Raw genomic sequence first — 14,174 nt, 5'->3', positions numbered from 1 at the left:
TTCATTTTTAATTTTTTGAGGAAACTCCATACTGTTTTCCACAGTGGCTGCACCAGTCTGCATTCCCACCAGCAGTGCAGGAGGGTTCCTTTTTCTCCGCATCCTCGCCAGCACTTGTCGTTTGTTGATTTGTTGATGATAGCCATTCTGATAGGTGTGAGATGGTACCTCGTTGTTTTGATTTGCATCTCTCAGATGACTTAGTGACTTTGAGCATGTTTTCATATGTCTCTTGGCCTTCAGTATGTCCACTTTTGAAAAATGTCTATGTAAGTCATTTGCCCATTTTTTGATTGGATTGCTTATCTTCTTTTTGTTAAGATGTGTGAGTTCCCCGTTAATTTTGGAGATTAGGCCCTTATTGGTTATGACATTGGCAGATACGTTCTCCCATGCATTAGGCTTTCTTGTTGTTTTGTTGATGGTTTCTTTTGCTGTGCAGAAGCTTTTTATTTTGATGTAGTCCCATTTGTTTGTTTTCTCCTTAGTTTCTATTGCCCTAGGGGCTGTATCAGTAAAGATATTGCTACAACATACGCCTGCTATTTTGTTGCCTATGGATTCTTCTAAGAGTTTTATAGTTTCCCATCTTACATTTAAGTCCTTTATCCATTTGAATTTATTTTTGTGTGTGGTGTAAGTTGATGATATACTTTCATTTTTTTTGCATGTATCTGTCCAATTTTCTGAACACCATTTAATGAAGAGACTATCTTGACTCCATTGTATGCTCTTGCCTCCTTTGTCAAATATTAATTGAACATAATGGCTTGGGTCGATTTCTGGGTTCTCTGTTCTGTTCCATTTGCCTATATGTCTGTTCTTATGCCAGTACCAGGCAGTTTTGAGAACAGTGGCTTTGCAGTATAGCTTGATGTCTGGTACTGTGATCCTTCCAACTTTGTTCTTCTTTTTCAGGATTGCTGCGGCTACTCAGGGTCTTTTTTTTTTTTGTCCCATATGAATTTTTGGAAAGTTTGTTCTAGGCCTGTGAAACACGCTGTTGGTATTTTAATGGGGAGTTCATTGAATCTATAGATTGCTTTGGGTAGGATGGACATTTTAATGATGTTGATTCTACCAATCCATGAACATGGTATATTCTTCCATTTGTTTATGTCTCCCTCTATCTCTTTTTTCAACATCCTGTAGTTTTCCGAGTTCAGGTCTTTTACCTCCTAGTTAAGTCTATTCCTAGATATCTTAATTTTTTTGTTGCAATGGTAAATGGGATTGTTTTTGTTTGTTTGTTTGTTTCTCTTTCTGTGAGTTCATTGTTGGTGTATAAAAAAGCCATAGATTTCTGGATGTTAATTTTGTATCCTGCTACATTGCCAAATTCATTTATTAAATCTAGTAGTTTTTTTATGGAGTCTTTAGGGTTTTCTATGTACAATATCATGTCATTGCGAATAATGACAGTTTTACTTCTTCTTTTCCAATTTGGATGCCTTTTATTTCTTTTTCTTGTGTGATCTCTATGGCTAGCACTTCCAGTACTGTGTCAAACAGGAGTGGTGAAAGCGGGCATTCCTGTCTTGTTCCTGTTCTTAGGGGAAATGGTGTTAGTTTTTGCCCATTGAGTATGATGTTGGCTGTAGGTTTGTCATATATGGCTTTTATTATGTTGAGGTATGATCCCTCTATTCCCACTTTGCTGAGAGTTTTTATCAGGAAAGAGTGTGGCATTTTGTCAAATGCTTTTTCTGCATCTATTGATATGATTATGTGGTTTTTATCTCTCGATTTGTTTATGTGACATATCACACATTTATTGATTTGTGAATATTATACCATCCTTGCATCCCATGGCCATTACCTTTTTATAGACACTTTTTTTCAACACTTTGTTAATGCAAATAATGCTGCAACACACATCCTCATTTCAGTGTAAGGTGTTTCTCTAAGTTCAATATCTCAGTAAATATACATTAATACACATGCCACAGTCCCTCCTAAAGAGGCTGTGCTGCATCAGTGTGACTCCCAGCTATGCACAAGGCTGTGGGTGTAGAGCTGTTCTGTGAGAGTCTATGATCCTAGAAATCAGGTGAACTTTCTGGTAGAAACTCCTCACCGATGTCCCGAAGGCTTCAGCCTCTCGTGATTTATACTCCCCTCCCATTTTGCTTTTCAGAATCCTTGAGCTTGATCTGATTGTCCGAGATGAAGATGGAAATATCTTGGACCCTGATAACACCAGCGTCATCAGCTTGTTCCATGCACACCAGGAAGCAACTGAGAAAATCACAGAGCGTATCAAGGAAGAAATGGTGAGCTTTGTGAAACAGGCTTTGACCAAGATGGGCAGGCACTCAGTACATCATAAACTTAAAATGATAGGCTAATTAACCAGACTATTTTCCCTATGGACAGAGATGATCAGTAACCACATACATTTTACTGTGGTTTTGTACTGGGATCTGTAATTCATTCTGTATCCACCCCATAGGTAGTTTAATGCCAGTAAATTTCCTGTTCTCATAGAACTTTATAGCCCAGAGAGGAAAAAAGAAGAAAGGCAGTAAAAAAGTAAATAAACAAATGAAACAATTAATTACAGGTGGTGGTAAGTTTCTAAAAGGCAATAAACTAGGGTTATGTGAATCAGTGAACCAGGAGCTATTTCAAAAGGTACCATGAAGAAAGGCTCTCTCAGCAGTGACATCTGAGATGACACTTGAATAATGCGAAGGCATCAGGCCTGGGAAGAGCTAGGGACAAAGTGTTCTATGCAGAGAGAACAGCCAGTGCAAAGGCCCTGAGGTAGGACTGAGTTCTGAATGTTTGAAGAGTAGAAAGACCAGTATGGATGGAGTATGATGAGCAGTGTGAGAGTGTAGGCAACGCCTTGGAGAAGCCGGTAACAGGAGCCAGGTCTTATAGGACCTGAGGAGTCATGCAAAAGGGCTAAGATGTTATTTCAAGTGTGGTAGGAAGCCAACAAAAGATTTCAAGGAAGCAGTCTTTTCAAGGTTAACATCTGATTCATAATTAAAAATAATTTTAACCACAGTATTTGAAAGCAACCTTATTTTTAGATTTATTGAGATGTAATTTTCACACAATAAAAATTAACTTATTTAAAACTAGTCTAATGAATATTATTAATACATAGTGTTGGGTAAACTACACCACAATCAAGATATAGAATGGTTGCATTACCCTAAATGTTTCTTTGAGTTCCTTTATAGTCCATCCCCTTCTACATCTCCAAGCCCTAGGCAATTTCTAATTTGCTTTTCAAATCTTTATCAGATATACATTTTGCAAATATGTTTCCACCCAGTCTATGCCTGGCCTTTTGATTTTCTTAAATGTGTCATTTCATAAGCAAATGTTTTTAGTTTTGATGAAGTTTCTTTAAGCAATTCTTTTTCTTTCACAGTTTGTGCTTTTTATGACACTAATTTCATGAGGAAGGTTGGGGCAGTGGTGGGAAACCAAGATGGGAAAATAAAGGCCAAGAGAGGTTAAAATCAAGGCAGTGTGAGAGTGTAGGCAAGTGACTTTGGCTCAGGTTGCAGAAACTTTGGGTTGTAGAGCTGAAAATACTGCTGAAATTTTCGGGCTCAAAACCTACGTGATTCTCAATATCCTGGACCATCTTTCTGTTGTCCCAAGTGGTGCTGGGCTAATTTTCTCTTTCTTCCTCTCACCTCTCAGTCAAAAGATCAGCCAGATTATGGATTGTCTTCCCGGATCTCCTCATCCCCTACTCACAGCCTCTATGTCTTTGTGAGAAACTTTGTGTGCAGAATTGGGGAAGACTCTGAGCTCTTCATGTCTCTCTATGACCCCAACAAGCAAGCTGTCATAAGGTAGGTGTGGTCAGTGTTGCCTGACTTCTCTGCATGTGGAAGGCTGGAGTTGGTGGACCACAGAACATCTTTTCTTTCCATCATCACTTGTGCAGAAATTCCCACCCACAAGAGAAACTGAGCCTAACTGAGAATATGAAATAACTTTTTTTTTTAGGGCATGGAAGTCAGGTGGGAGTATTTCTTACCACCAATTTTTTTCCAGAGTTGGGTTATGGTTTTGTAAATAGTTCTGGTTTCTGGAAGACAACCAGAAATAACAAGATTCAGAGAGGTAGCATTGGATAGAATAGAAAGAACTACTTTAAAATGGGAATTGAGAATGAATGGTGCAAACTCTGTATCCTCCTTAGCAGCAGTGGCCTAAGAAAGAGTATGAGCTCTGGGTTCACATCCTGACATCCCCACTTATTCTTTCTCTCTCTTTTTTTTAAAATATATTTTATTTATTTTTTACAGAGAGGAAGGGAGAGAGATAGAGAGTTAGAAACACGATGAGAGAGAAACATCGATCAGCTGCCTCCTGCACATCCCCTACTGGGGATGTGCCCGCAACCCAGGTACATGCCCTTGACCAGAATTGAACCTGGGACCTTTCAGTCCACAGGCCAACGCTCTATCCACTGAGCCAAACCGGTTTTGGCACTTATTCTTTCTCAACCTTGGGCAGGTTATTACTTTTTCTTCACTCTGGGTTTTCCATATGCACAATGTGAATGCCAACTTCACAGGGTCATTTCTTTCAAGCTTTTAATGAGGAAAAAAAAAATCACATGAAGCCCAGGGCTGGCAAATGCTACCCAGGCTCCAAGAGGGAGTGGCTGTGATTATTACTACTTTAATGAACTGTTCTTGAGAACGAAAGAAATGAGGGAACTTCTAGGTGCCTCAGCTCAAGGCGGGAAAAGCACCTTTGGGAACCTCCAGGGAAAGACTTTGGCCCTCACTTCTGTCCCCCCGGCCTCTGCTTTTGGCTCAGGCCATACTTCCTCCCAGGTGACCACTGACTATGGCCCCCAATCGGGTTAGGGCCAACACATGGTCCTATACTGGAGGTCCTGGCTTATGCATTAGAATAGAGCTGGAGCATGATCTGCTTTTATGGAGAAAATGATGTCTTTCTAGCTTTGACGCCATGACATGAAATGACTGTAGGGCTGGCGAATGTGGGGCTTTAGAAAATGATGGCTCTCTTGGAGACACTTGTGAAACGTAGAGGGGACTGTCCATCTCAGAAGGCTGAGCTGAGGCCTGTATAGGACCTCATTCACTTCCATTACTCTGTGCCCCTTGGATGAGAACAGGAGGCTCAGGGAAGCCAAGTGACTTTCCCAAAGTCACATGTTCTTATAAGTGGCAGAGCTGGGATTTCTACCCGGGTCCATCTGGCTCCAAAGGCAAGGGGGTTACCCAATTTAGCTTGTCACCAAGGCACTTTTTCCTAGGAGTAACATCAGACACCTGAATGGTTTTCACCAGGGTGTCATTTATGGTGGAAAGTTATTCTTTATAGCAAACCAAATCCCTAATACTAGAGAGCCAGCCCAGCTCACCGGGCTAGGCCTCAGTGGACACTGCAAACACATCTTCCTGCTCCCTGAGAACCTGCCTTGGAAGGGTCTGAGTGGCAGTTTCCTTGCTGCTCCTGTCCGTTGCTCCCAAGGCACCCGTGACAAAGATCCTGAAAGCCCTAACAGGACCCTCCCTGCCTCTAAGAAAACATGAGGACTCGTCATGACTGAATTGGCAAGGGTGCCTGGCCTGCTGGCCCAAGTGATGGATGGCCTGAACCTGTTCTGGGGAGAGAGGCAATGGATCAGTGAGATGGCAGCCCTGTTCCCTGATGTGTCACAGCGATGATGTGCTTGCTGGGGTGTGCCTGAGGATGCCTCTGAGCATGCAGAGACACAGGGCAGCCTTCAGGGGAGTGAGGGATGGGGAGGAGCAGGACAAAATGGGCAGAAGCAAAAAAGTAGAAAGCAAAGAAAGAAGAGAAGAGGAATGATACAGAAAAATGAGGGGGAACTTGGATGCCTTACTGGTGTCAGACTGCCTCCGCCCTTTCCCTAAGAAACCAATCTCCGCTCTTGCCTGCCCTAATCAGGGTTGACAGACAATGAGCCGCAGGCTAGTTAAGGCATCCTCAGTGTGGCCCAGATGTGGATTGGGGAGAATTTGGCTGAATTCCAGTGTTGGGATGAGTCATGGTCAGATTCCAGTGGGTGTCTGATTCCAGTGGGCGTCTGAAGAAATCTGGTTTGGGAGATTTAAGGTAAATTTTTGTAGGACAAAAAAAAAAAAAAAAAGGCAGCTCAGGCATTGGGCCAGTACAAGGCTAATTTCTAGAAAGAGCTTGAGGAGGAGTTGGAATGGTCCTCACCCTTCCTCTGAGGAGGGTGCCACGTGGAGGAGGCCTCACCTGTCTTACTGCCGGGTGGACCTTCCCAATTTACCCTCAGGTCTTCCTGGGCAAGGATGGATGGGCCCCGCTCAGCCCTCTAAATTGCTTTCCTTATTTATGATTCTATTTCCCCTGGAAGAAAATTGTGAGGCCCTGCTGCTTCAACCTAGCAAGGTGGTTCTCGATGGGGCTTGCTACCTGTAATGAAAGGTTCTGGGTGATACCCACGTATTTCACCATGACGGGTCAGAAATAACCAATGGGAAATCGCTTAAAAATTGGGGAGGGGAAATGAAGTCTTCCTGGCTAGTTTGCTGCAAATTTTCACTAAAATTTTAAAATGTTACTGAAAAAAAATATAAGGTGCATTTAACTTGATTGAGTTTTAACCATTGGTTAATCCGAAGCTGTGTTCATTTGTCCGCAGTTCCATTTCCCCCTTGAACTTTGCTTGGATTACTCTCATTAATCTTCTAGGGGTGAGTGGGGAGAGAGAAGCCAGAAGTCAGAACAAATCTCTAAAAAGAATGCAACTGCCCTTAACTTTGTTGAATTCTCATTATGTCTTCTTGGGGTGACTTGATTTCTGAGCTTTATTTTGCTTTTTTTAAATTCAAGATAATAAGCATTTATTTAGCACCTACTATGTACTCCTGGATGTCACAGAAAACCTACTGACTCAACTGGGCAAACTGTACTTGGCTTCTCCTCAGCTAGACTCTCTCTTTTCAGCACAGCTGGATGGACCAGGATAAACTGCACAGGGTGGTGTGTGGCTTGAAGATGTGAAAGGATTAATGATCGTTTGTCAGAACCATGTGACTGCCTCTCATAAAACCCTTAAATGGGATTTAGTTAGCCACGGGATCAAGCCAAAATTCTTGAATGGCCTTCAAGGCCTACATGGACTGGCCTCTCTCTCGAATTTCTCTTTCCCTGGGATCTGTTTCTAGATGTATATGTTTCATTCTGCTTCAGGTTGCTTGTACTCATGTTTGCTTTGCTGGAAAAATTTCCCTTTCCCACTCTTTTCTTGACCAACTTTATTTGCATGTCTCATCAAAGACTTCCTTGACCTCTCAAACTAGGCCAGGCTTTCCTGATTCACATTCTCCCAGCATCCTGAACAGTTCTCTTAGAACACAATTGCATGTAAATAGCTGTTAGGACCCCATTTAAACAGTTACTTAAGCGTATCTCAGATAATGGCTAAGGCCCTCAGTGGTCCATCACAGTGTGATGTTCCATTCAAGAAAACAGTCCTACATCAAAGGGATAATTTAAAATAATTAAAATCTTTACTCAGTCTTAAAAGGGGAGTGGAATGGAAAGGGTGAATACATTCTTTTTTTTTGGGGGGGGGATACAATAAAAAAGGACATTTTATTTATTGCAAAGCAGCTCAATTGTGATATTGTGATAAAGCACAGCAGTGAAAACAGCTGAATACATTCGTAATGTCCAGCAAATTGCACTAAAAGAATTTCCCCTTCCTTTCTGCCCCTCAGTAACCCCACAGAAAAGCTGCTGCTCTTCAAAGAATAGTAGGCAGCTGGGCCAGAATTTGCTTAGCATCTGTGGGAGGAAAAGAGGTCGTAAATACACACATCAGTACTTCTCTGTCCCTGCAAGTCTAACGTCTGTCTCCCTGATGGGACCGTCATCTTCTGCAGGGAGGGGCCATGTCTGTCTCCAACACTGCGGTGTCCCCAGCAGCCAGCCTGGTGTGGCGTGCAAAGCAGTGGCTCGGCGAATATTTTGAGGGAATCCGTGTTGAGCCCCTGGCAGTAATGGGTTGCCACTTCTCTTCCCACAGTGAGAACTACCTGGTGCGATGGGGCAGCAAGGGCTTCCCAAAGGAGGTCGAGATGCTCAACAACCTGAAGGTGGTCTTCACGGTGGGTGTGCACTGTTTCTCGTTACATGTTCCACACGCCCAGGGACATGATCTTGGGAATGAGGCTGAGTTGGCCCGGAGGGAGTGTGGCCTCGGTGCAGAGCTGTGTTCCATGCTTTCTGCAGAGCTTCGGAACTGGGGAAGGGCACTGTGTGCCCCATGGAAGCTGTGGGGAAGGTGGATCCTCCCCCTCTCCCTCTCTCGTCCTCTCTCCCGGTCTCTTTCTCACTCAGCTGTACAGAGAACACATGCAGAGTGCTAGGTACCATCTGGATGAACTGGGTACAGCAGCTGTGCTGGCTTTCTGGTTCATTCATGGTTAACCTGAGTTCCTTTCTTTGGTTCCGAACTAAAAACCTTTCTCAAATATATCGAGAAAAAGATAAAGACCTTCCTAGATCATTAACTGGCTTGGTAATCTGGATATTCTGAACATAATGAAGTCATGCATGACTGAAGATATTACCGGCCATCCTTTTAAAAACCAGTGCTCATGGGGCAAGACATGTGTAGAAATGCTGAAATCAGTTGCCATTTGGACGATCTGTTTCTGAGAGTGAACAGGCTGTTTGGCTTTGGAAAGGAGAACCAGTGGGAAGAAGGAGATAAGGGCTATTTCCAGCAGAGTCCCTTCCCTTGTCCTGTTTCCATGAGGTTGTGTCAAGGGTGTGATCTTAAAACACCTAAGGATATCGGTGTTTTCTGAAAGCTCCTTTGAGGCAAAGAACATTTATGACATTTTTCACTATGTTGCCTGTGTTAGCAAGGGAAGTTATAGAGGAGAAGCCAGGGAGGGATTTGGGCGCTGGCCATCCTGATGGGTTTGATCCAGGAATATTGAACATGCTGGATTAACCTACCTGGCTCTACAATAATTTTCCAGTTCTAACCCATTAAACGTGATGTCTTATGTTATGTCACTATGAGACAGGAGTGCAGCTGATTTATTTTGTTTGTTGTTTCCTAAAAAAACAAATGGGCCAGAGGAATAAGATCGTAGGTCCTAATTGCTTAGACAAAGTTATAAAAATGTGCCTCAGTCCTGTTTATCTATTATTAGTTCAAAGGAGGAGCCAATTTATTTTCTTGATAAATAGGAGAGTCCCGTGGGGCTTCCTGATTAAACCAGGAGACAGATGTTTCATGAGAGGGAGAGGGACAGGGAATCAATCAGTGGTTCATTTCTCAGAGAACCAACTCATGATGTAAACACTCAGAAAAGGGCATTGGTAAATTTATGTCGCTCAGTATTAGAGCGAATGGAATCCTGCCTTTGTGGACTTCTGCCTGTAACACCAACTCTTACTCCCACAGCAAATGAACTTGAGAACGTTGGTTGACTGGTTCAAAAGGCTGACACCTCCCTCTCTTGAAATAATGGGAGTCTTCATTTCAGGGCAAGCAAGGTCATGGTGCTCTAGCTTCTTTGTTTTTTACCCAAGGATATATTTTTCATTGATTTTTTTTTTTTTTTTTTTTTTTTTTAGAGAGTGTGGAGGAGAGGGAATAGGGGGAGAGAAAGAGAGAAACATCGATGTGAGAGAGACATATCAATTGGTTGCCTCTTGCAGGCACTCCTACTGGAGCTGGGTCTCAAGCCTGCAACCAAGGTACATGCCCTTGACCGGAAATCAAACCCGAGACCCTTGGGCCCTCAGGCTGACACTCTAACTACCAGCCAGGGCTCTAGCTTCTCATTGATTCAAGGGCTATTTAGTGAGTATCTGCTGTGTGTAAGGACTGTGCTAGTTGCTGGGGACCCAGCCCTGAATAAGCTGATAGGCCCCTGCTCTTGTGATGTGATGGGAATAATTCAGAAAATAAGTAAGTAAACAAGCAAGCAAACAAACAAGAGAAATGTCAGAAGCAATCTATGCAATGGAGATAATTCAAACAGGGTGACGTGATGGTGTTTGACCGGGAGTTACTTTCAATTGGGCATCTAGGTGATGTTTAAGTTAGAGATGAGATAAGACTTGGCAGGCATGTGTCTCACTGGCCTTATTTATCTTGTCCTGGATGTTAGCTCTTTCTAGTTTCCTCTTTGGGGGCAGAGCTTGAGGAGCTGGCACGTGGGTTTGGCTGATGGTGGAATTCCCCTCTGCTTTACAAGCATTTACCTCCCCTCCCCCTGCCCCTTGGCCTCTTAGAAGGAGAAACTGAACCAATAAGACATGTAGGCATAGACCATGAGGTTCCCTAAGACCTTGCCCAGTTTTGGAGTCACTGCTAACACGTAGGAAATAAGACTGAACAATAATTATTAAATCAGGTGACATGATTTTAAGTTTCGTTGCCCTGCTTCAGCTTTCCCGACACATCTGAGTTTTTCAGGCCAAAGTAAAATGATGGGGAGACACCGCAGATTGTAACAGTTCTGAGTGAGGGTTTCCCATTTGTTTACGTGCCCTTAGAGAATAACCTGTGCTCAGGCCTTTTGCTGTGCTTGCATAGCATATCAAGATTCTCTAGTGCCAAGGGTCTCTGATGAGACAGCTCTTAGAAATCTGGGGCCTTCCTTCGTGTGAGTGAAGGGAAGAGGGGGTGGAATGGAGGCTTATCTAGGAACCTTATAGGTTTATCTAGTGCAGTGGTTCTCAACCTTCTGGCCCTTTAAATACAGTTCCTCATGTTGTGACCCAACCATAAAATTATTTTCGTTGCTACTTCATAACTGTACTATTGCTACTGTTATGAATCATAATGTAAATATCTGATATTCAGGATGCTCTTAGGTGACCCTGTGAAAGGGTCGTTTGACCACCAAAGGGGTCGCGGCCCACAGGTTGAGAACCGCTGATCTAGTGCATTAGTTGCCAGAGCTGCCATTACAAAGGACAGACGGGATGGCTTAAATAACAGAAACTTATTTTCTCAGCTCTGGAGGCTGGAAGTCCAAGATCAAGATGTCTGCAGGGTTGATTCCTGCGGAGGCCTCTCTCCTTGCTTGCAGATGACCATCTACTCTCTGTGTCCTAATCTCCTCTTCTTAGAAGGACATATTGGATTAGGGCCCACCCTAATAACCTCAGATTAGCGTAATCACCTCTTTTTTTAAGTACTGATTTTTAAAATTAAATTTATTGGGGTGAATTAATAATCTGTTTCCAAACACAGTCATGTTCTGGGTATTGTGGGCTTAGGACTCCAACATATAAAATGGGGGAGGGGGTAATAATTTAGCCCTAACATCTAGGAAGAAACCGTTCAGGTGCCGGGGCCTCTGTAGCTCTGAAAGATACCAATTCAAAGCTTTGAAAAATCACAGTGGAAGAAGAGAAGTAATTAGGAATGAAGGTCATTATAAATGAAGCAAGACTTGAGCCTTTGAGGATGGAAAGGCTTTAGCTCTATAGAGGAATAAGCTGTAAGCATTTGAGGCGGTGGTGCGGACGGGGGGGCTTAGGAAGAAAGACCCAGGGTTGAAAGCAAGCATTGTGTGTTTGTGGAGCAATAAAGAAATCTTTGTGACAAAAATAGAGCACTTACCTGCAGAGAATAGTGGGGAATCGGTTGGGTAGACCGGCTGGAAACATATTATGTCTAGGACTTTTCGTGTCAGCTAGGGAAGATTAGCACTAATAGGGTAGGACCTAGGGAACTGTTAACAGAGTTGAGGGGAGAGAAATGAAATAATAAATGTGGCTTCTAAATCTGGGCTTGTAGGGGATTTCAGGGTGGACTGGAGAAAGGGGTCAGGCAGGCCAGGGAAGAGGCTGTCCAACCATCTGTATATGAGATAATTGGGATCTCAACCTCAGTCACCTATGGGGCAAGGCAGGGAATGCAAATGAGTGTAGGGTCATCCTCAGGCTGAAAGCCTCCTCCTTCCCTCTTTCCCTCCCTCCCTGCCCAGCCTGGAGGCTTTGGGGAATGAGAAAGCAGATGTCCATGCCTCCAGCTGGTGCAAGAACAGCCCCTGTATAGGTCAGCTTTCTGCAAAGAAACTGAACCAATAGGACATATGTGGGCAGATAGATGCATTTTAAGGATTTGGCTCACCCCATTATGGGGGCTGGCAAATTTGAAATCTGCAAGTCTGGCCAGCCGGCTGGAAACTCAGGCAGGATTTCTACTTCTCTGGGAAACCTCAGTTGTTGTTCTTAAGGGCTTCAACTGATTAGATGAGACCCAAGTACATTATGGAAGGTAATCTTTGTTACCTAAAGTCAACTGTTGGTAGCAGCTAAAGAGACGTACAAAATGCTGTCACAGTCAATGTCTACACTAGCGTTTGACCTGGCAACTAGGCACCATAGCCTAGCCAAGTGGATGCATTACATTAACCATCATGGCCTCCAAGCAGAAAGGGGTGGACCACGTTGGGGCCATATCCTGTTCCCAGAGACTTTGTACCCTCCTTCATTTTCCTCCTACACCAGCCACAGTGAGAGGCTGGGGATGGCTGCTTTGCCTGAGCCCTGGCTCTGATGTGAGTTGGCAGGCTATACCGTATGCCTGCATGCGGCTTAGCTTGGAGGACAAGCAGCTATTTCCTAGTTAGGCCTTGCCCAGGGTTCTCTGCTCTGATGCCCACAACATCCCTTGATGTTCCTTCTCCAGCTGACTCCAGCTGGAAGGGGGTCCCAGGATCACTGGAGCTTTTAGTTTTGAGCCCATCAATCAGATGCTGAGGTGGTCCAGGTTGGGTTTCCTCTTGCATGCCAGTCTGACGGTGAGAAGATGTATTGTGGAAGTTAGGCTTATGGACTTTGAAGTCAGAGTGATTGGACAGTGTCTCCAAGGACTAAGGGCATGACCTTGGGGAAGCTCCTTATCTTCTTTGTGTCTCGGTTTCCCCAACTATAAAATTGAAGTACAATAATAGCATCTACTTCTGAAAATTGTCAAGGATCAGTTAAGAGGATGACATGCGACATTTAGCACGTGCATGTGACACTGGTGTGGGTGATTGGTCTCCTTCTTCTGGACACCGAGTGAGGGCACGTCCCTGTCCCCCTTGAAGGTGGCGTGCTCACACACCTCGCTTTCGCCAATGAAATGAAGGCTGAAGTGGTGTGCATCTGTCCTGGTGGAAGCTTTAAGTGCCAGTACGTGATTTGCCATGTTTCCTTCCCTCTGCTGAGGGGTGGGAGCACCTTTGTGATGAGGTCATCCATCAGCCAGGGGCCCAGAGTGAAGAAGTGAGTGGAGTGGAGACCCGCCCATCTGCAGTGGACCTATTGCTGGAGCCAGAAGGAAACTTCTGTTGTGTTATAAGCTCTGAGATATTGAGGTTGTTTAGTGTCACGACAACCCAACCCTGAGTGATATATACATTAGGTGTCAGGAAATGGGAACTTAGGGTTTCCCCCTCTTCTTTTTGCCTTTTTCTTGAGAGGTGCTTAGCAATGATGAAATGGATAGAGTCATTTGTAGCAAATGCTGTTTTGGGGGGCCACCAGCTAGGATACAGGGAATTCTATCTGTATAGCCAATATTATACCTCTAGATTTCTCTTTCTGTCAGATTGAGGTGGACTGGGCACCTGAGTTCTGTCACCCAATTTCCTTCCCAACACTCACCTTTCTCATCTGTGAAATGGGTGTGCTAGCTTGGTTTTCTGCCTTTAGCAGCACCAGTTGTATGATTATTCCATGAATACTAAGTGCGAAACTCGTCCTCAAGGACTTACTGTTACTTGGTTTCCCTTTCTACTTTTTCCCATTAGGCCCATGATGTGTAATTGTTCTCATTTCCTGCCCCACAGGATCTTGGAAACAAAGACCTCAACAGGGATAAAATTTACTTGATTTGTCAAATAGTCCGAGTTGGGAAGATGGATCTGAAGGACACTAATACGAAGAAATGCACACAGGGACTGAGGCGGCCCTTTGGGGTGGCAGGTAATGACACACGACACGCCATTCACTCTCACTGGAGCGCACATTGCATGTGGCTGTGTTTTAGGGGGATTCTCTTCCCTCTCCTCCTTGACCTCTCCCCACCCCACCTGAAAAAAATGTTATGCCAGACAGCCCCTTATACTTACATTTCTGGTGGCTAAATAAAAAGCATTAGTGGCTAAGTCCAGGTTTATGATGCAGGCAATGAT

The 14,174-nt window shown here is 43.9% G+C and overlaps 1 protein-coding gene across 2 annotated transcripts in view; it reads left to right on the top strand.

The window, feature by feature from the left end:
* The window catches only part of DOCK2 (dedicator of cytokinesis 2), a 374,655-nt gene that overhangs the window by 36,533 nt on the left and 323,948 nt on the right, over window positions 1-14,174 (top strand). For both annotated transcript variants that reach the window (XM_036312510.1, XM_036312509.1), the window contains exons 7-10: window positions 2,138-2,273; window positions 3,667-3,821; window positions 8,039-8,120; window positions 13,830-13,965. In XM_036312510.1, coding sequence (XP_036168403.1) covers window positions 2,138-2,273; window positions 3,667-3,821; window positions 8,039-8,120; window positions 13,830-13,965 — 509 coding nt within the window. The remainder of the gene's footprint in view (window positions 1-2,137; window positions 2,274-3,666; window positions 3,822-8,038; window positions 8,121-13,829; window positions 13,966-14,174) is intronic.

Source organism: Myotis myotis, unplaced genomic scaffold (assembly GCF_014108235.1).
Source record: "Myotis myotis isolate mMyoMyo1 unplaced genomic scaffold, mMyoMyo1.p scaffold_m19_p_6, whole genome shotgun sequence".
Classification (NCBI taxonomy): Eukaryota; Metazoa; Chordata; class Mammalia; order Chiroptera; family Vespertilionidae; genus Myotis; species Myotis myotis.
Note: the sequence above shows the minus strand (reverse complement) of the source record. Positions and strands in the feature narration are given on the sequence as shown.